General features: G+C 36.4%; 1 protein-coding gene across 1 annotated transcript; it reads left to right on the top strand.

The window, feature by feature from the left end:
- Nucleotides 1-864: 864 nt before the first annotated feature.
- LOC109062617 (integrator complex subunit 6 like) lies at nucleotides 865-21,533 on the top strand. Its single transcript, XM_042770290.1, has 17 exons — nucleotides 865-1,181; nucleotides 1,298-1,375; nucleotides 8,740-8,889; nucleotides 10,785-10,874; nucleotides 11,024-11,207; nucleotides 11,937-12,065; nucleotides 12,155-12,318; nucleotides 13,962-14,114; nucleotides 15,933-16,065; nucleotides 17,044-17,138; nucleotides 17,449-17,559; nucleotides 17,731-17,946; nucleotides 18,218-18,344; nucleotides 18,817-18,959; nucleotides 19,383-19,611; nucleotides 20,768-21,130; nucleotides 21,295-21,533. Exons 1-17 carry the CDS (start codon nucleotides 1,071-1,073, stop codon nucleotides 21,390-21,392), a joined length of 2,574 nt encoding a protein of 857 aa, XP_042626224.1. The 5' UTR covers nucleotides 865-1,070; the 3' UTR covers nucleotides 21,393-21,533.
- The last annotated feature ends 3,472 nt before the right edge of the window (nucleotides 21,534-25,005 follow it).

Raw genomic sequence — 25,005 nt, 5'->3', positions numbered from 1 at the left:
TCATCTGAGCAGGCTATTGAGATGTAGTTATGTAAAAATGCGGCTGAACGATTATAATAAAGGGTGCTGTATCATCGGCACTTGTTCATTGGCTATCCCCTGCGGATATTAAAACACCTTGTAAGTTTTTTTGTAAGTTATATGAGCTAGAATTTCGTGCAGGGTACATATATCGCCGCAAATGCCTGTGCATTTATCGCAGTGTGTGGGGTTGTGGTGAATAGGACTGCCGAGAGCAGGTACGTCCCTTTCTGACAATCAAAAAAATCAAAGGGCATGTGGAGCGAGGTTTCACGGAAAGCGAGAAGCGCGAGGCGGAGCCAGCGCCTGACGACGCTCCCTTTCCTCTCCGTCCGCGCCGCTGCTGTCACGGTCTCTTCTTGTTGTATTAACATGGCGCTTGCCTATACTCTAGTCTCTCGAAGGAGATAAACAAGAGGAGGGGAAAGCGGACGAGGGTGGATTTCCGCATGGTCAGAGGGAGGCACAATTATTATAAAAATCACCCAAGCTACTCCCCACCCCCACCAAGACAGCTAGACCAGGAGGGTTGCCCTTTACATGAGACTAAAACTTAATTTTATAGGTTGTAAATGAACTGATTACTTGTTAAATATGTGTAACACGCAATACAATAACTAAAACGACCGTTAAAACTAAAAAAAAAAAAGTGTTTGGATTACACATGAGCTTTTCATCCTCTCACCGCACCTCCGTCCGCTCGAGCGAGCGCGGTGAACTGAGAAATTCCACGACCTCATTGCTTATATATATGCGAGTGGGCGTGGCTTCGCGGCTCGGCTCAGCCAATGGCGTAGCAGCGGCGGGGCGAAGGCGTGTCGGTCTGTTCGGAAGAGAAGTTCTCTAACAGCGCGAGCCCAGCACTGCTCAGAAAAGACAGATAGAGAATCAGGCGGCTGCAAGGGGTGGCAGTACGACCCTCTTTTGGGGGGGTCTGATTATAACAAAATATATACACACATATATGCATGCCCAGGGCCGCGAGATAGGTCATATGGCGATTGTAGATATTCTAGCAAACATCTAGAGGTCTATCTATACATTTCAAAATGCCTATTTTACTTTTTCTGATAGACACGTCCGCTTCTATGAATCAGCGCACTTATTTGGGTACGACGTATCTGGACATTGCTAAAGGCGCGGTTGAGATCTTTATGAAGGTAAAGCATAATTTTACCCCGACTTTTTCAGCTTGCTGTTGTACCTTGTTGGAGTTAAGGATCCCTATGATCAGGATCAGTTAAATGATTGTTTATTGTTTCGTTTTCTTTAACAGCTGCGTGCCCGAGACCCGGCTAGTAGAGGCGACAGGTACATGCTAGTTACATTCGATGATCCACCATACGGCGTAAAGGTAAATAAATACTACTAAATTGTGCTTATATGTGGTTAAAGCGGAGATTTTTTTTTGCTGACAGTGAGACTCTACTGTCCCTCTGGTTCGTAGCATCGGGTCGGGCGGCCTCCCGGTGACGAAAACGGCTAATTTTTGTTAAAATATCCGCAGACCCGGAGCAGAGCAACCTCTGAACATGGCGGACATTTTGCTTTTGTGTTGGGAAAGCTCTCGAGCGCTGAGATGGAGGCGGAGAGATTTATTATCCACTGTGACGTAGCGCGTGACGCGTGCACGGGCCAACTCGGTCTGGATTGGACAAGCAGCCTGCCCTCTGTCGCCTGCCCTCCTCTCGCATTCTCATTGGCCACTGTAGCCTGAACAAATCAACACGATTTGATTTGTGCAACAGCCCTCAATAAGCAAATGAGGAGGAGATGCTTTGCAGGTTTGCGTTGAGAGAGGAAGACGCTTGTGAGTTGCCCTTGAAAACAAGCATCAGCTTCCTTCCCTCTCCACTCCTAGTACATTCACCTCCCTCCCATTCATATTCCCAAACATGTGAAAGGTGATTAAGTATGTTCTGCATCTCATTAGGCCACTCAATGTTTAAAGTTTACTCAAACATAAGATGCAAGCATAATTACTAATTGCTCACTTTTAAAGCCAGCGTTTACATATAAGGCATGAACCAGAGTGACTTCATATTGCCTCCCATGAGACCATTTTGCTCAACAGATAGCATGTAATCTGTAACGCTGACGGCTAGGAAATAAGTGCTTCCTGTACAAATACAAACAAGTGCGAGCACATTAAATCTGGTACAGAAATGAGGAGGCGTTTTGCAGTTTTCATATGTGACAGCCATTGATATTTTTCTGTTTGGGGGGTAAAGACAGCAAGGATAATAGTGGGTCCATCATGAGCTGATGGTGTTGTCAGGCATCTGCATGAACTGTATTCTAACACATCTCTTTACTCAGAGTACTAACTGAACGTGATGGCAGTCAGTAGTACTTGCTTAATAAATTAGTTGATCATTCTAAGACACAAGGGCACGACTAAACTTGCATGTATTACATTCAGGGGCATCTTGCAACGTATGTTTTTTTTTTTTTTTTGAGGAGGCAGTGACAGTTCTGGCACTTCTATGTAAGTTATGAGTCATGATAGTCTAGTCAAGTCAAGTCACCTTTATTTATATAGCGCTTTTAACAACACAGATTGTGTCAAAGCAACTTTACAGTATTAAATCGGAAAATAGTGTGTCGATAATGCAAAATGACAATTATAGTAGACACTCAGTTTTTAGTTAAAGGCAGTTCATCATTGAATTCAGTGATGTCATCATCCAGCTCAGTTCAGTTTTAATAGTATCTGTGAAATCAAGTCGACGATATCACTGGATATTAAGCAGTTTTGCAACTGAACTCGACTGCCAGTGATTGCCCTGCATTTTAATGTATGCAAAACAGACCTGACCAGAACTTACCTTGTGGTAACATTGTTTGAAAAACCTCAAAAAAAAAAAAACCAAATAAAATTAAGAATTACTATTAAATAATTATTATTGTTTAATAAACTGTTATAATAAAACTGTTATTATTATTATTATTATTAAAACTTTATTTCATCTTTCAGTTTATAATTACTGCAATGACTTTATACTTTTTATAATTATGAATTGAATCAAGAACATACATTATCAACACTTTTATAGCTGATTCAACAGATTCAACCAATCAACATTTTCACAAATAACTTGACATTTAAATGAATGTATTATACATATCTCATTAAATGTTAAGAATTTTTGTAAAAAAGAAAAAAAAATATATAGCCGTTGTTACCGTTACATGTAACAATAATCCAATAAGCAAATAAACAGAATTCTTAATCAGTTTTCAGACCTTTCTCTCCCTACAGTCATCTTTATCTTTTGTTTATAAACTGCTGTGCCAGTTCTCTTGACGTGCCGTTATATTGGATATGGGAATTGTGGCTATGTGGTCACATTGCACAGCCTAATTTCAAAGTATCATCCATCTTTTTCCCAGCCTGGAGTTGAATCAAAGACTGCACTTACTGACATGTGCATGTGACGTATAGTGCTGCCTGGGTTCCTGTCTTCTTTGTTTGTGTTTTGACACTGCCAATAAGAGCAGCTCTGTGCTTTAGCAGTTCATTAGTATGGACTATCTGGCAGGTAGCCAGCTACTCTCTTGGGGGGGTTTCTTACTCCACTGCATGTCATGTAGTTTTCCCACCCTGTTCCAGTTTATCCAAGATAATCTGAGGCTGACTTCCAAGTGACACTTAACTCTATAACCAAAGTACAAAATTTCCTGCTTGTAGCGGGTACTGTATACACTAATGAATGATTCATAGGAGCCATATGGCATGTTTTAGCTGTTTACTTGATGAGATTGTGAATGTGCATGTGGCAAATACTTGGCATTTTTATCTTAATGTGTTTTATGTGATGTTGTTATGAGATGTTATAACTGCCCTCTTACATAAGCTCTTAGCCCTCTCTGAGCTATTCGTGGCCAGCTTGTTCCTCCTGTTCAAAAAAATACTATAATAGCCAAGCAGTGCCTCTTCAGAATTAGCGAGCAGGCGAACCCAGATCTAGAATACACTGGGCAAATACCAGCCTAGCAAGAATCTGGCCCCTGTATCTGACAAAGTGCCTTTTTTATTTCCTGTCAATTATTCATGAGATTTTCAGCAGCTAAAAAGTGAAGAGTTCCAGTGAGCCTCCAGTCCTCACAAAGCTCTCTTTTCCTGTTTGTGTGCCTCTCTTGTTGCCTGAGCCCTGGCCAAGCAGAACATTATTCTTAGTCTTGCCTAATTTCTGAAGTTAACACAGTTTTTGCCCTTTGCAGTTTTCTTAATTGATTACTGCTGAGATTGCTTATCATTGAAGCAAAAGGTTAGAGATGGAAATGGATTTGTTTTGTTGTAAAGTCTGTTGTTGGTTAATGAAGGAGAAAAGAAAACTGCATGCAACTGCATTTGTGGTTTATGCCATGAGGCCCTGGAAAACATGTTATTTTTGTTTGGGACAAACATTGCAAACACCTCCATATTGCATTATACATTGAACAGTTTTACATTACCCCATCTAACATTTGGACACTTTATGAATGTTATTCATAAAGCATCCGTTCATCTTCGGAACATAAATGAAGATATTAAAAAAAAAAACTCAATCAGTTGTGTCCATCAATTTGAAAGTCCACACAACCAAAACATTCAACCCTCACTGTTCTTGAGCATCAAGCAAGCATACGTTTACATATTTAATGGGCTTTATGTATGTCTGTCAATCAGTGTGATTAAAAGCCTAAATTAAATCTTGAATTAAATTGCTCAATGCATATGCTTTAAAATACATTTACGATGCCTTTTTTGTACTGTTTGATGCATTAAACATAGGCTGAGCGTGTGTAAGGCTGTGGCGATGGGGACTTGGGGCAAAATGCTACTAAATTGGACAAAAATGCCCCTGCACAAACAAATTAAATCTATGACGTCTGTTGCTAACAAAGTGAAAATGAACAGACAGTGTCGACTGTCGCATCAAATTAAGATCAAGATGTTGCGCATTTTAACCAATCACATACAATTCTGTTGAGTTTAGGAATGCAATGGCCAATCAGAGGCGTTCAGATGATTCATCACTGAAACTCATCAGTTTTGAGTGCTCGGGAATTCTCTCATCATACACAACAAAGCGCAGATGCACGTACAATGAGCTTCATTGATTATAACATAGTTTTTTTTTTTTTTTGAGAGTGTTTAAACTCGTGATAGATCAAAGTTAGTGATAATGTCACTTTCTATGTATAATTTATTCGCTGTTCGAATAACAGTGGAAAGGAGATGTTATATAGCCGAATTATCAATTTCTAATGTTTTTTTTTATATTCTATTAGATAATGCAGTGTGTCTAAATAGCTTTTAGAAACACTGTACATTTACATGCATAAATTATTTTGGTGCAGCCCAGGGATATCTAATCTGTGGATCCAGAGGTCTTATAATTCTGCCATGTTTATCCTGTAGACTGCCTCATGCTTTATTTTGCTCTGAATCTTATGAAATGGGAGTGGTTGAGGTCCTGTCTTCATGAATGAGGCTAGCCTCATTCGCAACATATAACTGAACATATACTGTCTGCATTTCTTTGCACTCGATCAATACAAGTAGCTGATAAATGATGAAGATCACCAAGAAAACTGAGTTCAATCACTCCGAGTCAGAATGGAGATCTAATGGAGAGCATGATGGTCCCTCTGATCAGTGCTTTGGCTGGTTAACCAGCTCTCATTCCATTAGAGTGACAACTTTAGCTCCTTCCTGGCCTTTATCATCACACATGACAAGCACCACCCTGCAGACCGCAGGACGTGTCCCTCCTGCAAAACTGAGTGGATGTGTGTAACCGAGCTCAATGATTATCTATGATCAGCTCAACCTTTAGGCGGTAGTAGAGATTAAAACTTGGGCCAAGGCAACCTGATCCTGGAATAATACTCAGGCCACAAGGGCAGTCGCTTAACCCATGTGAATTCACCCCGGGTCGTCACGTGCTCTTTCTGCAGTGATGATTCCTCCAGCAATCACAAAAGCTGTGTTTATATGACTGCCGCTTTCCTCAGAACAGGAGCTTAACAGGGAACAAGTCCTTATCTGTCAGTTTATGTAAAACTGTTCATTTGTCTTGCCACCTGTCCTGCATTTGACAAGGAAATAGAGCCAGGTTTTATGGTGCACTAATTCTGAAAGCAGAAAACAAGAAAACGCATTATATACAAATTAAATAACAGCTTTATGTTTATCTAACTTCATCGCTTTCTCCATTCTGCTCTGGGGGGAATATATGGGCTAATCTCATGGACCTTGTCAAGATGATATTATTTCCATGACAATTAAGCACATTTCATCCTAAAATTGTATTAATGTAATGCATAAAAAATAATAATGTATTATCTACATTGTAAAGTATTTATGCATCATGGCAGTATTTGCTGAACTGGCTTTATTCATGCATATGTAAATAGAGAAAATCTAATGAGAATTGCCACTTAGAATAAATGAAAATTTTATAAGGAAAATATTGCAATAATGAGAAAATGTGGGTGTGCTTAAAATGTGCTTGAATGCATTTAATTAACATATAAATAATGTCACAATATAAAAAGACTAAATATAGGCATCATTTTCTTTACAATATATTATATTTTTCCCTTTTGGTTTTGAGGTGAAATATTATCTTGATATGTAAAGTATTTCTACATTTGTGCTATTCAAATAAAAAATACTGTATTACAGTAATGAAAATTAGAATCACATTAAAAATAAGTAAACCATCTCAGAAGTGAAATATCTAGTACGTTACAGTACTGTGAAAATCGAAAAATAATATCATAAAGTAGAAGACTATGCTTAATTTTCTTTATGCAAAATACAATTCCTTTTTTTTTCTTTTAACTTTGGAGTGAAATATAGTCTGGATATCTTTTCGTGACATTAACCCATTTGTGGATTACAATGTTTGTTCTTTCCTCTGTTGGATCACCTTTGGATTTTCATTCTTTAAAGAAAGGTTTGAGTCTACATTTCCTCTGTTAAAGCTACGATTAGGGTATTATCCTTTTTCCTGGCTTATTCAGTGTTCACATTCCTTATTCTCTCCCATCTTCTTCTGCCTCGCTGGACAAGCGTGTGATTAAAGGAGAGTCTGATTGCAGTCACACTTCTTCAGAGCCAATAAATTGTTAATGCAGAGGGAAAGAAAGACGGATGGGAAAAAAATAGAATTACTCCGTTGCTTGAATTATTGAGTGCCGGTTAGAAGAGCTTCTCCTTGAATGGTTTCTTTTTTTGTTCTATTCATGATTAGAGACGCACACTGTCCGGCCCCTACTGACAAATCTTTGCCTGCTTTGTTCTGTAATGCTTCCCAATACACATAAATCTACACACACACACACACACACACATACATGTGAAGCTCTGGATCTGACCTGCTAAGTCTTCTCTCCTTGTGAATCCTTGTGGGGATTTACAATGTATGCATGTTTATGTAATGTGTTGATTTATTCACGTGGAGCAGGAATCGTTTTGTAAAAGCAGATTCAGTGAACTATTCATTATATTGTTGTTTTTTTGTGTTTGTTTTGAGCGAGCACTAAAGTAATGACTGTATTCTTCTGCTGGGATGGGTGATGTGGGTCAGGGACAGACACACACTAACCAATACATAATGTCTTTTAAAGATAGTAAAACAAATCAAGCCTTACATAGCAGATCTGTACTGCTTTTCCACCCTACTTTGCTGTCTCTCTCACCTGACATTTAAGTAGTGTTGTTGTGTTTAACGTGTGCTTAAGCCTGCTGATCATCTGAGAATTACACAAAATGCTGTGAGTGTCAAGTGATCTCGCTAGCTGAAAGAGTGAGAAACACTAAAGGTGATTGACATATACTAGGAAGATAACATCTGTTTGTTATATAATAGTTTGCATAAGATCATGTTTCTAATAATAAATACAGAGGCTTTAAAAGTGTCTGGACACACTTTTAAATATATGAATATTATTGTATTGTATATAGATAAAAATCTATCTAAGTGGCATTTGTAAATAAATCGTGCTAGAGCTTTTCACGTATGTGTGAAATTACTATGCAGATGTTTGATAACGAGAAAGAATCCAGAAATATTTGGTCTTGATTTTGAACTCTAGATCTGTTCTCATATTCTTCTGTTCTCAACATTTAAAACCTTGCATTTATCTTTTAGTGAAATGCATTGATTGGAAAGTGTGCTTGTACTAACTTGCTTAATATTTTGTTACTCTTAAGTGTGACTTAAGTGTCTAAATACACAGCTGTTTAAAATTTTGGGGTCAGTAAGATTTGTTTTTAGAAAAAAAAATACTTTTATTTTGCAAGAATGTATTAAATTGATTAAAAGTGACAACATAGACATTTAGAATGTTACAAAAAATCAATTTCTATTTCATATAAATGCTAAAAAAATGTATCCACAGAAATATTAAGCAGCATAACTGTTTGCAACAGTGATGATAATAAGAAATGTTTAGAATATTAGAATGATTTCTGAAGGATCCTATGAGACTGAAGACTAGAGTAATGGCTGCTGGAAATTCAGCTTTAACATCACATGTTTTCACTGTATGTTTGATTAAATAAATGCTCTGTGTGCATAAGAGACTTCTTTCATAAACATTAAAGAATCCTACCAGACTTTTGAATGGTAGTGTACATTTTGGGTTCATTGTATAAAAGTTCCCTGTCTGAACGTTTGAATGGTTTTTACATCATCTGTGTGTATTTCCTGTATATGGTAGGCGGGTTGGAAAGAGAACCATGCCACATTCATGAGCGAGCTGAAGAACCTGCAGGCATCTGGACTGACTACACTGGGTCACGCCCTCCGCGCCGCCTTCGACCTGCTCAATCTCAACAGACTCGTCTCTGGCATCGACAACTATGGTCAGGTAATAATATCTCCCTTCAGCATTCAGAGTCAAAACAACCTTTATTCAGTAGAATCGCAGAATAATAAGAAATATCTCCTCACATAACAAGAGTACTAACCACCATAGGCATTGAGATACACACATCTGCCACATATTCAGATCAATCAATACAAATTCTACCTTCCACCCAGCCTTGAATGTTTTGTTACATCCTTAAAAAAATACAAATATGTTTATATATACGTAACGTAAATATATATTTGCAGAAAAATGTTCCTTCATAGGGAAGTAGCTGGAAAGAAGCCATTAATCAAAAATAACAATTTCACAGCACATCTTAAGTGTGCCAGAAGGCATGTGAGTGACCCAGCAAACATATGGGAAAATATTCTGTGGCTTAATAATATGGAGAAGATAAGCTCAAATTAATCAAAAAAACACGATTCACACATGCGTAAACAATTTCACATGCATGAAACCTAATTCACGTACACACCAAAAATTCACGGCGTGAAAAAAAAATATATATTCACAAAAAGCAATTCACATGGCAAAATAAAATTATATATTCATAAAATACATTGTGGCAATTCGTAGATATACAACTGTGCACAAAAGTGACCCAGCAAACATATGGGAAAATATTCTGTGGCTTTGTAGTGGAGATGCTTTCATCAGTAGTGACGGCTTTGTAGTGGAGATGCTTTCATCAGTAGTGACGGGGGTCCTCTTAACTCGGGAGGAGGAATGGATACCAACATGCAGAGATTACAGAACCAATTTTGTGTGTGTGGTTTTTTTTTGTCTTATGAAAGAGTATTTCGTAAGAGCACATGGGTATCAACTTAATGTACTGTGATTTGTGTTGTTTTTTCTACAACATCAAACAGAGCAACATTTAATAGGATTATATGTAATTCAAAATATTCAGATACTTCACATGCAGACATTAGTCATGCAGTCTGGAATAACCCTGGGGCAGTGTGTAATCCACATGCTCAGTCTGTACTGCGTGAGGGTGAGTGACTGAGTGCTGACCCCTGCAGTATGGACAGAGAGAATGCATCTGGTGTTCACTCACTGTTTACTGCATAAACTACTGTTAACAACATCTGGCAAGTTAAATGTTACTAGTCTTTTTTTTTTTCTCAATTGAGTAGGAATTTGGTTGGCAGTTATGTATGTACAGTACTTATGTAGTTAACATTAAAAACCACATGGAAAATCTTTTTTTTTTTTTAACCTGGAATTTTTAAAAAAAAAATAACCCTTTAGGATTTTGAAACATTTTAGATTTATTATGTTCTGGCATAAACTTTCATTTAAGGCACTGAAATGTAATTATTTTTAGTTAATTGTTTCACTTAAACCACTGTTTAAAAGTTAGATAGTAAGATTTTATAAATATTTTAATACTTTTGTTCATAAATTATTTCAAAAACTAAGCAAAATACACAGCAAAAACAACAATAAAGACACAAAAAAAATCAAAAAAAAAATCATCAAAAAATCCATTTGAAAAACAAAGAATCCTAAAAAAACAACTAAGACTGGAGCAATGATGCTGAAAATTCAGATATTAAGCAGGACAACTGTTTTCAGTGTTGATGATAATAAGAAATGTTTCTTATTTCTAAATCAGTATATTAGAATCATTTCTAAGACTGGAGCAATGATGCTGAAAATTCAGCTTTTGCCATCACAGGAATAAATTACATTTTAAAATATATTCAAATAGAAAACAGTTATTTTAAATCATAATAATATTTTACAATATTGCTGTTTTTACAAGCCTTTAATGAAATTCAAGAAAGGATCACAGGTGCTACTGAAGGTTTTAAGAAAAGGATAAATGTTTTAAATCAGACTATTGGAGCTTTGGATTTTTTAAGAGATGCTCTTCTCTCTTCTAGGGTCGGAACCCTTTCTTTCTGGAGCCATCGGTCATTATTACGATCACCGATGGAAACAAACTGACACACAGCTCTGGGGTGGCTGAGGAGGTGAGGAACAAAAACTCTAGACCAACATGCCAACAGTTTTTGATTCACTTGTCCATTTATATGATGTAAAATATTGCGTACTGCAGGCAGTGTGTCTGTCTTAAAAACACCAGCGGTATCTCACTTCTTGTTTTCTCTTCCTCTCTCAGCTACACCTGCCGCTGAATTCCCCGTTGCCGGGTAGTGAGCTGACTAAGGAGCCATTCCGCTGGGATCAGCGGCTCTTCGCCCTGGTCCTGCGGATGCCAGGAGTGGCCGTGCCGGACAGCGAGCAGCTGGGCAGCGTGCCCACTGATGAGTCTGCCATCACCCAGATGTGTGAGGTCACTGGAGGTACAGCAAATCTTACGCGCCTGTCAATTGCTGTTTAAACCTGTGTGATGAGAAAATGCAGGTTTAAATATTTGTGAAGTCAACCTTCGCTCACCTGGGTTCCACAAAACTGTTCTTTAGACCCTATTTAGGGGAGCTGCAGCCCTGTTTCTCATCTTAGCCCCTCTAAAATCTACAATTAATTTGTCAGCCTCCTTACAAATCTGTGATTATGCGGTTATCTTCAGCACAGCTCTCCTAAATAAGTGCAATTTTGATGACTTTGTTTAAAAAATTGTAAGTCAAGTAGGATTCAGACTCGTGATCTCTCACTCTTTAATGGATAGTTTTGTCATCATTGTGGAACATAAAAAAACCTAACCGTTTTAATGACCATTGACTCCCATTGTATGGACAAAAAATTATTTTTTTTCAGAATATTTTCTTTTATGTTCCACAGAGGATATAAAGTCAAACAGGATTGTAACAACATGAGTATGGCCAAACTCTAAGATAATTAGTGATATCTACTGGTTGGGTTGCTGAAAGGAAGTAGTCTGTTTCCACCCACATATTTGCTTGTACGGTTCAGTTTCTTTGGAAAATGGTACTTGTGTTATATTGTGTTTTGGAAGACTTCCTCCCATGCACTTAAGTTTCATAAGCACAGTTTTTTTTCAGTTGATAATGCAGTTTTGCTGGTTAATCTCTTAGCTCAGCTAACTCTTTTTCTCCCCCTCTCTCTATAAGGGCGCTCTTACTGTGTGAGGACGCAAAGGATGCTGAACCAGTGTCTCGAGTCTCTCGTCCAAAAGGTTTTGAGTGGAGTTGTAATTCACTTTGAGAAAAGCGGCCCAGATCCACCTGTGATAGGCGAAGGTCAGTGCTGATAATGTGATGCCATGTTAGTTTTGTGCGTATTGGAAAAATAATAATTAATACACAGTGATGGTCTTCTCTTTGTGCAGATGGTCTTGTGGATCCAGCTCGTCCTTTGTCGTCATTCAGTCCACAGCCCTGGCACAGCTGCCACAAGCTCATTTATGTCCGGCCCAACCCTAAGACGGGCGTTCCTGTGGGTCACTGGCCAATCCCAGAATCCTTTTGGCCTGACCAGAACTCCCCCAGTTTGGTAAATAATAATCTACAAAACAGAGTTGTAGTGTAGCGCCAAGCAATGATTTTCTCTTTGCATATTAGAGGACCCAGACTATTAAAAAAACATTTTTGTTAATTTAAATAAAACTGAAATAAAAGAAAATATGAATAATCGATGAAAAACTTAAACTATATGCAAACCAGAAATATTGTCCAGGCAACTAACTGAAAAAAAAAAAGTTTCCATAAAAACACTAAGATTACTAACTGAAATAAAAATACATTTAGAATTTTTTTTTTTTTTAAAACAAAAACTAATAAAATTACTATGATGTGCATGAAAATGACTAAAAAAATTAAACTAAATTAAAATTTAAAATATAAAAATAAAAACTAGATTAAAATGAATAAAAAGGTAACACTTTAGGTTCCATTAGTTAACACTGGTTAATGCATTAACTAACATTGAGCAATACATTGTTATGGTATTTATTAATCCTTGTTAACATTAGTTAATAAAAATACAGCTATTCATTGTTAGTTCATGTAAGCTCAGGTCCATCAAATAATATTAAGATACAACTTTGGATTTTAATAATGTATTAGTAAATGTTGAAATTAACATCTTCAACTTCATGTTAACTAATAAATTTAATTAATGTTAACAAATGGAACCTTATTATAAAGTGTCATATAAAAACTCTAATACTATAAAAAAACAAACTATAAAAACTGTAATAGTATATACATAATACTAAAATAGAACTGTACCATGCTGATTTTATTTTATTTTTTGCACTGATTTGGGGGAAATTGTTTTAAACATAGTAAAATGTGTTAAATCTATTTGAAAACACTATGGAATTGGCTAAAATATTTAATGAGTGAGCACAGAAGGACTTTTTGTGGCGCTCTGGGACCTGGCAGACGTTCAGCCGTTTCTTTAGTTTCTTTCTACATGCTGAAATTTCACCGAATCCTTAATAAAACAAAAAAATACTAGGGTTGCAGAAGGAATTTAGATATATAATTTAGATATGTATTAGCACTGGCTCACCCAAGCTGAGTAGATGAAGCAATTTATTAGTCAAAGGTAATGACCGCTGCAAACTAAAGGTTAGCTTTCATCTTGCTCAAACAGTGCTAATGAATGCGGATGAAGATAAGGGAGCTGAAAAGAGTGGTAACATGAGGAAAGACTTCACTGTCCTGAGGTTTCCCACCCCCTCACTGTCTATTCTCTCTCTACAATGGACTGTAGAGACAGCAGCTGGTGCTCTGCCAAAGCGTCTCGGCTCAGCTCAGCCTGTGGCCGCTGCGAGAGAGCCATTGCCAGCAGAATAAGACTGCTGCAGCTCAACAGAGCTTTAGCACTTACTGCTAGCTTAACACGAGGTCATTTCCTTCCTGACTTCTCCACTGTCATGTCTGCAATATTGTGAATCAGTAGCACAGTAGGTCTGGGTGCACGTAGTAACACAGGTTTTTATTTTATTTGTTGTAAAACACTTCTTTGGTTTATTTAGTGTTCAGTCAGAGTGTTGTGAGTTTATTTTAATGAACAGCTTGTGTTATCATGTGCCTGTAACACACGGGTCATTACCCACTGGTGCTTTGAAACCTATTGTGGAGATTGTATTATAGAGGATTTTACTTTTTTTCTCTCTCTTTGTTTAGCCTCCTCGATCTGCCCATCCTGTGGTGCGGTTTTCCTGTATCGACTGTGAACCGATGGTTATTGACAAGCTGCCTTTCGACAAATATGAGCTGGAGCCTTCCCCGCTCACCCAGTACATCTTGGAGAGGAAATCTCCTCACATGTGCTGGCAGGTGGGACACCTTTTCACACAGCTATTTAATCTGATCTGTATTTAGCATGCCATCTTACACAGTCCCCAGAATGCTGTCTGGGTAGAGCCGAGTTTCTCAGTGATCGATATCATGGTGTTAAAAGAGCAGAAAGAAACGGGTGTTTAGTTTTTCCATATTTACTGGAATGTCGAAAAGCACAACACAAATTGCATGTCAATTCAGTTTAATGGCTTACACATTTACAGTGACGGTTGTAAAAGTCCTGTATTTAGTAACTGGTCAAGCAGCAGCTTTTTTATTCAAACACAATGTTGTACAAAACCGTTTAAAAGTTTGGTGTCGGTAAGATTATTTATGTAAAGAATGAATACTTTTATTCAGCAAGGATGGATTAAATTGATTAAAAGCGACAGTAAATGCAATTATAATGTTATATAAGTTATCTGTTTTAAATAATTGCTGTTGTTTTTGTTGTTTTTTTGCTTTCTAAGCATCAAAGAATCCTGAAAAAAATATCTCAGTTATTCAGAAAAATATTAAGCAGAAGAAGAGTTAACATTGATAACAATAATAATAATTATAAATGTTTCTTAAGCAGCAAATCAGCATATTAGAATGATTTCTGAAGGATCATGTGACACTGAAGACTGAAGCAATGATGCTTCTTAATCACAGGAACAAGTTACATTTTAAAATATGTTTTTATTTTTCAGTTACAATAATATTTCACAATATTAGTTTTACTTTATTTTTAATGCAGCCTTGGCGCACATTGTACAATAATTTCGAGAGTTTGTGCAGGGTTTCTTACTGTATTTCAGTCAGCAGATGCTTATCTAAAGTGACTTACACTAGAGGAAACTTGATCATAGAGGAGCAAATGATTTTATCAGTGCCACAGTATGAGAGCAGTCCAAAATACAGAGCAGCGTAAAGTGCATTACAGTAGAATTAAACCAGGTTTTAAACAAGTGCCCTAATATACATAGTTATGAGATCGAAAGCACTTACCGAAAAGCTCTCAGCCACGTCGACTGTGAACAGATTTGTAGGAAGGTGCTGATTCAGAGGCAGTTCAGAGTGCAAACATTAGATTTAGCCTAAAATGAGTGAAATAAATCCCATAGTTCTGCATTAAACGAGGGACCTGAGTCTTATTTTGGAACCAGGATGTGTTAGGGGTGGGCTCTTTTGGCTTGCACCAATTAGCAAACACCTATTAATCCCATAGCAACCGCACTAAAAACACTCAGAACACCTTAGCAACGGCATAGCAACATCCTTGGATCATGGCAGCTAGTATTTCAAGCAAGCACCACTGAGATTTTCTTCAGAAAATCTAAAAACAAGTTAAAGAGGGTTGACAAAACTGCAGTAAGATTAAAGGATTTTTTTTCCATGCTTGGTTTTTTTGATGTTGTCATTGGCTATAAATAAATATACACATGCTATAAATACCTTAGTCAATTCCTGGCAATGTTTTTTGCAGTTCTTTTGATTTGTTTTTCCTACTCGCATTATACATTTAAGCTCATCTAAAAATACCAATATAATTAAACATTTGTGTTTGTTCTTTAGCCATGGTTACAATGTTACATGATTACTTGCCTCACTAGGGATCATATAACGAAAAGAAGGTAAATGGTAGATAAATTAGAAAGAGCTCATCCATTTATAAGCATGTTTAGAGGGATTTATAGCACACTAGTCTCTGAGGAACCCTGTCACCTAATGAGCCATTAATGAATGGGTTTTGTCTCTGAGAAACAGTTTGATGTGAGAGCTGAGCTCTCAGGAGACACCAGACAATGCTAACTCCTCTCCCCTGTCGCCCAGGTGTTTGTGAACTGCAGCGGCAAACACAGCGATGGAGCCCACCCGTTCGGCTACCTGAAGGCCAGCACTACGCTCACCTGTGTCAACCTCTTCGTCATGCCTTTCAACTATCCCGTCCTGTTGCCACTCCTTGGTACGTGTGTTTCCTCGCAGCACATTTCCACCCTTATCCTATAAATTACCTTATTTATGGAACTGCAAGTTTTTTCTATAGCATGCTTCATACACAGTGATGCTTTGTTTAGAAATGATAAAGAGAAAATTAAAAAGAATTTTAAAATGTAACTTAAAAAAAAAGATTAAAATGAATAAAAATGAATGCATTAAATTATATATATATATATATATATATATATATATATATATATATATATATATATATATATATATATATATATATATATATATATATATATACACACACACACACACACTACCGTTCAAACGTTTGGGGTCAGTTTTTTCTTTTATTCAACAAGGGTGTTTGAAATTGATAAAAAGTGATAAAGTCTTAGATTGTTAGAAAATATTTTTATTTTCAATAAATGCTGTTCTTTTTAACTTTTTTCAATACTAACAGCGCACCTGTTTCCAACATAATTGATAATTAATCAACATATTAGATTGATTTCTGAAGGAACATGTGACACTGAAGACTGGAGTAATGATGCTGAAAATTCAGGTTTGCATCACAGAAATAATATTTTTAAGTGTATTTAAAATGTAATAATATTTCACAATATTACATTTTTTTTTTTTTTTTAATGAAATAAATGCAGCCTTGATGAGCAGAAGAGACGTCTTTAAAAAATATTAAATATAAAATCTTACTGATCCCAAACTTTTGAACGGCATATACACACACACAAAGGAATAAAAAGAATAATAATTAAAAATAATTATAATTGGAATTTAAAAAACTGATTAAAATAAATAAAAAGTACTGAAAAAGAACACATAAAAATTCTACAAAATAAAGACTTTTTAAATAACATTTATACTCCTTTATTATTTCCTCCTTTTGAAAAATGACTTAAAGGAAGCAATTTAGTGCTGCAATGTAGCATCTGACTTTCTTCAGCACACTTACCATCTCTTATTCTCCTTACAGATGATTTGTTTAAAGTGCACAAGCTAAAGCCAAACCTCAAGTGGCGGCAGGCCTTTGAAATGTACCTGAAGTCCATGCCTCCTTACTTTCTCTTGGTGAGACACTATTCGTTCCTTCTTAAAAAAGACATCCCAATAGAGCACAGAAGTGTCCTGCTTACAAAATACAACTTCTTTATGTATATAAATTAATGCAATATACAACTCATGGGCTCTTAGATGCACTCAAGGGTCACTTGTTATCCAACCCCTCTCATGAGCTGTATTTGTTCTATAGTCCGTTAACAGCTGTAATGAGGCCAAGGATATGTGATTCACAGGAGTGCAGATTCACCCTGAGTGTGTCCTCATTTTCACTTCCTTTGTCTCTGCTTCTCCACTCTTCCTCTCTTTTTTCTGACCGCAGCCTCTCAAGAAGGCGCTAAGGATGATGGGAGCCCCAAATCTCATCTCTGACAACATGGACTGTGGCTTGAGCTACAGTGTCATTTCCTACCTAAAAAAACTCAGCCAGCAGGTGAGCACGATTTAGCTGCTGAAAGTTAAACCTGCAAGTTAAAATAGTCTTCAAACTCATAACATTCCTTTAAATGTTCTATATTAACAGTGTATTCATTCAGTATTAAATCTAATATGTATGAGGCCTGAGTGATGCAGCTTTTTAAAGCAACTTGTTCTTGATTGCCAAGCAAAGATTGAGTCAGACCGTCTGATTGTGTCTGTCGGTAAGAAGCCTCCTCAAGAGACGGGCATCAAGGTTAAGAACCACTCGAGTGCCCTGTCGCTGGCACACCGCCGCGATTTCAAGCAGCTCCTGCAGGGCATCACAGGCGAGGTTCCCCTCCGACTCATCGACATGAACTTCAAAGAGTTCGCTGGTTTCCAGATTGCACTTCTCAACAAGGTACAGACAGTCTGAGTGGGGCTGAATTACATTATAGAGTCTATTTGAAATCAATCATGTCTCCGTTCACGTTTGGGGGTCAGAAAGTAGTTATGCTAATTTAGCCATGGACAGACATTTGATTCTTTTAAATGGTATTTTCTTGCTGATGCGGGTTAGTTTGGATGAATTCTTCTGACTAGTCATCTAAGACTGACTTAAACATATGCAATTTTCTTTAAGTTAGATAAAAATGTAACTTCTGTCATCATTTACTCACCTTTTCTTAAAGGATTTGAAGCCCCAGGCCTATAGGAACGCTTATGATATTCCGCGACGGAACCTTGTAGATCAAGTGACTCGGATGCGTTTCAACCTTTTGAGGACAACACAGAAGCTAATCAGAGGCCAGGATGATGGTAATTGTACCAAAGACAAAAATGACATTTTGCAAATCTGCCAAACATGACTTAAGATGCAGCCACATAAGGCAAAAAGAGCAGTTGTCTATTGTCCATAGTGGAGATTTATGAAGCACAGCTCACACAGAATTCACTCTAAAACCTTAAAACTTGAACCCTCAGCGAAATTTGCATGGGGAAATCTTTTAAACTCACAAAATTCATTGTTGATTTCTATTTAAATTACCAGATTACACCTGCGAAAACGGTAAATGTGACCATACCTTAACACTATATAGATTAGGTGTTTTTTTTTTTTTGATGACACAGCATTTTGTTTTGGTGGATATTTACAATGGGCATATGCATTTAGCATAGCAACAAGAAAAACTGTTTAGTTTTCACTAGATTTACATTTCTGATGTTGACGTCATCCAAAATGTTCACCTGATTTTTGTTTATTATTGAATATTTTTCCATGATTCTGTAGACTCCTTGCACAGTATTCCAGTGGGGCAGATGGGAAATTATCAGGAGTATTTAAAGATGATGCCATCACCTCTGCGGGAGATTGATCCGGACCAGCCCAAACGACTGCACACATTTGGCAACCCATTCAAGCAGGACAAGAAGGTGCTTGCATGTCAAACCTATGGACAGTTCACAGACTGCGATGATGCGTTTCCAGTGTATATTTATAGCACTATACTTTGTATTATACTATTTTGGCATGAAATTTCAAAAAGCTAGTTGCTGCTGTTTGGGTGTTTCTAATACAACGGCTGAGGGAGTGTTGACTAATTTGACATCTTTCTCTCTTCTGGCCTTCGTAATCAAGCTCTTGATATTTTTGTCTCTTTTGGAAAGTCGTAGAAATGCTATCATGAAGGTTTTCTTTTGCCTTTATTCACCACTATAGAAGTTCACCCAACTATGACCACTTCTGCTTCTGAGAACCTCAGAAATGTGAAAGGGTCCACCTTTGAGAATAAAGAGTCAAAACTGAAGTGCCTTAGATGCTAAGCTGTTTTGTTTTCCCTCCTCTCCCAACAACAGGGAATGATGATCGATGAAGCAGATGAGTTTGTGACAGGCCCGCAAAATAAGAAGCGGAGTAACACTGGGGATCTTAACTCAGGCACTGCCCTGAAGAGGAGGAGGAGTATGTCCCCTCTGCTGCGCCGGCCCCAAACTCCTCCAATAATAACCAATCATGTCCTGGGGAAGGGCCCTACAGGGACTCAGGGCCAGCAAGGAATCATAAAACCCATCCCACTACACAAAGGTAAAGTCCTCTCACGGATGACTGATTCTTAGCTAGCTGTGTACTAAATACTTACACACTGCCTACTATTTTTTTTTATTGTAAGAGTAGGCATTATTCCATGCTTTCAAACTGTAGTATGCTACTTTGTTGTCACAGGACCTCATCAAATTGCATGTTTGTAGCATCCAGTTTTATCTTGCAAATAAAATGTTAAGTTATACTTTATTTTAATGTGTTCTTGTTACAGTGTAATTATGCACTTAAGTTTTGTGTAATATTAATTAACAACATGTATGTAATTATATAAGGTTAGGATTAGCATTTGGTTTAGGGTTAGTTGCATATAATTATGCATAACTTACTGTTATCACTATAATAAGTACATGTCATTTTCAGTCTGATCAAATAATTAGTATTATAGTATCAAATATCACATCTGCAATTACATCTGGTCAAGTACATTAAAGTTTGTGTTTTAATGTTTTTGAAAAATGTTGTATTATTACAATTTTTTTTTAAAATAACTGTTTTCTATTTTAATATATATAAAAAGTGTTTTATATATATATATATATAATATATATATATATATATATATATATATATATAAAAGTGTTTTTTATATATATATATATATATATATATATATATATATATATATATCTGTTTGTTTGTTTATTAATTTATTTTTTCTGTAAATTATTTCTTTGATGGAAAGCTGAATTTTCAGCATCATTACTCCAGTCTTCAGTGTCACATGGTCCTTCAAAAATCATTCTAATATGCTGATTTGACGCTCAATAAATATTTCATATTAATATCAATGCTGCGTAATATTTTTGTGGAAACCATAATATATTTTTTTTCCAGGATTCTTTGATGAATAGAAAATTCAAAAGAACAGCATTTATTTGAAATAGAAATCCCTTGTGTCATTATAAATATCTTAACTGTCACTTTTGATCTATTTAAAACATCCTCCACCAACAAAATTTTTAATTTCTTTGTATCTACTGTATCGACCCACAAACTTATAAAAGAAAATGTATCAATAGTATTGCCCCTACACTACATATGGTATTCCATACAGTCTTGCAAACATTGCATAAGAGTATATTGAAAAACTTACCATAAATATAAATAATAATATGCCGTCATATATTTGCCCCTACAGGAGCTGAGGGAAACAGTGTAGGAGACACAGAAAGCAACGGTGAGCGAGCGTCTGACGGGGAGGCTGCAGACGGGTGGCCTGGAGGAGTGGATGAAGAGGGAGGAGGACCTGCACTTGTGGAGGACACAGGAGAGGTGGGGACACCAGACGGCGAGGAGGAGGGAATAGGATTGGAGAACTGTCTGGATGAGAGACCCGCCGATCTCACACAGAACTGTGAGGACCTGAGTCCTCCGGGCCAGGAGGAGGCTCTGGAGGGCAACGGAGGAGACACACCAGGCACAATTGTCATGATTCCCCTGGAGGGGAGTAACGCGGAGCTACGCACTCGGGTCATCAAAGAAGTCCGCAAGCCTGGCCGCAGTGAGTATCTGGATATAATGCCAAATGAATTATTCATGCAGTTCATTTCTGTATTCTCTTTGAATTATTCTCTAAATTAAATCAAGTGCACTTGCACTATAAAAGAGGCTATATATTTGTAGGCATTAATAAAGCTAAACTGAATTGTTTATTCTTTTGTGCAGATTATGAGGCAATATTCAGGTTACTGGAGGAGGTGAAGGGGCCAGCATCAGTGCAGAGGTACTTTATTCATCACGCCATCAAAGAGGCAGCCAGGTGAGAGCTCTCTTCAAACGCTCACATGCCTTTCTCCTCTCACCAATGACACGGGTTTCCTAAACACTTCCTCAGCAAACTAACAAATGAATCATTCCCCCACCGCTCTCTAACGAGTATATTTCTACATATCCCCTACAGTGTTGTTATAGTATTATTTATATAATATTATAGTATTTATTAATATTTTGAATATCTTTTTATGTTTTCAGTTTTAATTTTAATTGTAGTTTATGTTTTAGTTATATGCGCTATGTGCTTGTCAGCTTTCATTTTAATCTTAGTTAAATTTTTTTAATTGTTTATATATATATATATATATATATATATATAGTTTTTATTTATTTTATATATATATATCTATATATATATATATATAGCTCACCCTAATTCTTAAAACAAAATAAACTAACCTAATCAAAATTACAATCCAACTCAAAATTACTAAATTTCATTTAATATCCCAAACAAAAATCCTAAAGATATAGCTCACCCTAATTCTTAAAACAAAATACTATAACCCTAATTTGAAAATTCTGTCATGTTTACTCACCTCACCACAAATTAATTTTTAATGAAGCTTTTCTGACCCTCCATTGAAAGGTAACCCAAACTTAGAGTATATAACGTGTCGTAAAAGCTATCCTTATAATCAAGCGTGTCAGAAAGCCTTTATGAATTCAAGCGGTTTAATCCAAGTCTTGTGGAAAGATGTGAAAATGATGAACAGATTTCCTTTAGTCTTCAGATAGTAAAATGACAGAATTTTTTTGGGTGACTAACTATACTACATTGAATACCTTTTGCTTATTTTCAATGCTTTAGTTTTAATTTACAAAACAACACTGGTGTCTTCTATGTTCACTTATTTGTCTATGTTCAGTTAAATTATAATTCTTAATATACATCTTCTCATGTAGAGAAAACAGTTGGCTCAGGTTGGACCCTATGAGGTCACTATCTCTCCCGTACTTTTGTGCATTATAAAATCAACCCCCCAGAAAATAAAAATAAAAAGTAAATTAAAAGATAAAGTACCAAAATTCACTGCATCAAAAAATTTCACAGAATTTCTCTCCAAAGTTAGCACAGAAGCTATAATAAAAAAAAAAAAATTAAATCAGTAATTTTGTCTTGTAAACGTACCTTAATATTCTTAAAAAAGTTTAAGACATATTCTCTGAAAGCAGGTTAATCATCTATAAAAATAAAACAAATTTTAATACATACACTCTTAAAAGAAAAATTGTCAACTAGAGAAAGAAAACAATGTTTAAGACATATTCTCTGAAAGCAGGTAATAATATGCTATTTTGTTTCTCAGAGTAACTTGTAAGTATGTAAGCTCTGGAGGAGCATATATAAGACAGTACCAGCTGCTGTCCCTCTCAACAGGTCAACAACGTGTGCCCAGCACAGCAGATAGTGGGACGTCACATCTCACCGCTGAGACACACACGAGACGACAGAGAAGCGGCACACGGGCCGACCTATCATCCTCAGTACTGTGCTTTATGAGGAGATGTAGCGAGGGAGAGGGTAAATTAGGGAGGATGGAGGCCTGTCTGGCTCCGGCTCCGGTCCAGGCGCTTCCAGTTACTGAAATTGTGTCACAACTCTGAAAGAGTGCTCACAATGGAGAGAGGCGCTCCAGGTTTGACGGGGGTTTCTGTCAATTTGCAGGCTTTCCAGGCCTGATAATGACTGTAATTTAACCATAAAATAATGAATGATGAATAAGCACACTCCAGAAAAGCCAGGCCTCACCCACTGTGTGATTTTACAGGGTCATCCGAGGCAGAGGTCAGCGTCTGTCACGTGAAGTATATTTATATATTATGTCTGTCCACTGTTATTTGGCATCAATGGAAAGTTCAGAGTTGATAATAGTATGGAAAATCTATGATGGATCTGTGTTTGCATGAAATGCCCACAAGTAGTGGGGTTAACAACATAGTTTGGGACCTTTAAAGACTTCTCAAGAGCAATAACCCTACAATCTTGAGTACGGCAAGCTCGATTTGACTAAGTAACTGTGGAAAACACGTTTTTACAGTTAATGCAGATTTTTCCTAATGACTTTGGAGATTCAGTATGAGATCTGGTAGCTGGCTTGTTGTTATATTCGTGGTGATATGTAATGTCACATAGATTAGCATCATTCAGTGTCCTATAAGCAATAGTGTCCAATGAAACACTCTGTCCAAAAGGAAAAACATGCTTCACCAAACAAACAAATGAAAAACCACACACATTGAGAGATTATATACTCTCCACAATAACACCTTCCTTCATCATACTACTCTTTTTCACATTGCACAGACACAACTATCATCAGTGACCCCATTCTTGTTTGTTTTGTTCATTTTTAAAAACAGATGTATACTACTTTTTAATGTTCATAAATAAAATAGATTATTTTTGGATGGTATTGCTACAAGAACATAAAAAATATTTTAAGAATTGTATGAAACATTTTGTAAGCTGATATTATATAGACAAAGTTTTATGATTTTTTTATGAAAACAATGAAAAAGAATAAAAAAAATACAAAGGAAATGTGTGCATTGTGTAATTTTATATATAATTTATACATAATTTTATGTAATGTGTGGTCAATAAGATTTTTTGAATGAATATTTTAATCAGCAAGAATGCATTAAATTAATCAAGTGACAGTAAACACGTTACAAAAGATTTCTATTTCAAATAAATGCTGATATTTTGAACTTTCTATTTATTAAACTATCCTGAAATCAAATGAATCATGGTTGCCAATATTATATTAAGTAGCCCAACTGTTTTCAACACTGTTAATAAGATATCTTTGTTGAGCACCAGAACAGCATATTAGAATTATTTCTGAAGAATCCTGTGAAACTGAAGACTGGAGTAATGATGCTTAAATGAATACATTTTAAAATATTAAATCGTAATAATCTTTCACAGTATTACTGTATCTTTTTATTAAATAAATGCAGCCCCGAGTTGAGTATAGGAGACTTTAAAAAAAAAATTACCCACCCCAAACTTTTGAAAAGTAGTGTATGTATATTGTATAAAGCTGTCTGTAATGTGGATATTTTGCACAGAACACAAGTGTTTGAAGTGAATTGTGCTTTGGTTGAAGTATAGCTGATCTGCATCCAAGATTTTTGGATTTTATACTGATTTTTTTTCTTTATCTTTCAAGTCTATAGGCTTACTCTTTTTGTCCATTAAAATCCCAAAACACTACAAGCATGTAACCCTGTAAGCAGCTGTTCTCATTCCAATCTTGGCATGGGCTGGTTTCCATCTTATCATATTTTTGTGCTGATGCAATGTTCTACATTTGGTTGCCTCGTCTCTTCTTACACCTGTATCTCTCACATTGGTCCTGGAGTGTCCTACAACCCTGAAAAAAAAAAAAAAAACCTCACCTGCCCATAGCCTTAGTAATCCTGAAGTCATTGATCAGCTTGTTCAGATGTGTTAGATTAGGGTTGGAGCTAAACTCTGCAGGATCTAGTATATACCACATAATTTTTTTTTTTTTTATCAGCCTCACAATGACGTTGCAATGTTCTTGCACCCTGCAGTAAATCAGCCATTGCAAATCAAAACTAACAAGCACT

Source organism: Cyprinus carpio, chromosome A14, assembly GCF_018340385.1.
Source record: "Cyprinus carpio isolate SPL01 chromosome A14, ASM1834038v1, whole genome shotgun sequence".
Taxonomy (NCBI): Eukaryota; Metazoa; Chordata; class Actinopteri; order Cypriniformes; family Cyprinidae; genus Cyprinus; species Cyprinus carpio.
The sequence above is the reverse complement of the archived record's forward strand: the minus strand, read 5'-3'. Positions and strand labels throughout refer to the sequence as shown.

What these genes read in the sequence shown, in the direction of transcription:
- LOC109062617 (XM_042770290.1), top strand. Translation starts at nt 1,071, where the DNA reads ATGCCTATTTTACTTTTTCTGATAGACACGTCCGCTTCTATGAATCAG. An exon ending in ACCAGAACTCCCCCAGTTTG is followed by an intron (nt 12,319 to 13,961) that starts GTAAATAATAAT and finishes CTCTTTGTTTAG; the next exon opens with CCTCCTCGATCTGCCCATCC. An exon ending in AATCAGAGGCCAGGATGATG is followed by an intron (nt 18,345 to 18,816) that starts GTAATTGTACCA and finishes ATGATTCTGTAG; the next exon opens with ACTCCTTGCACAGTATTCCA.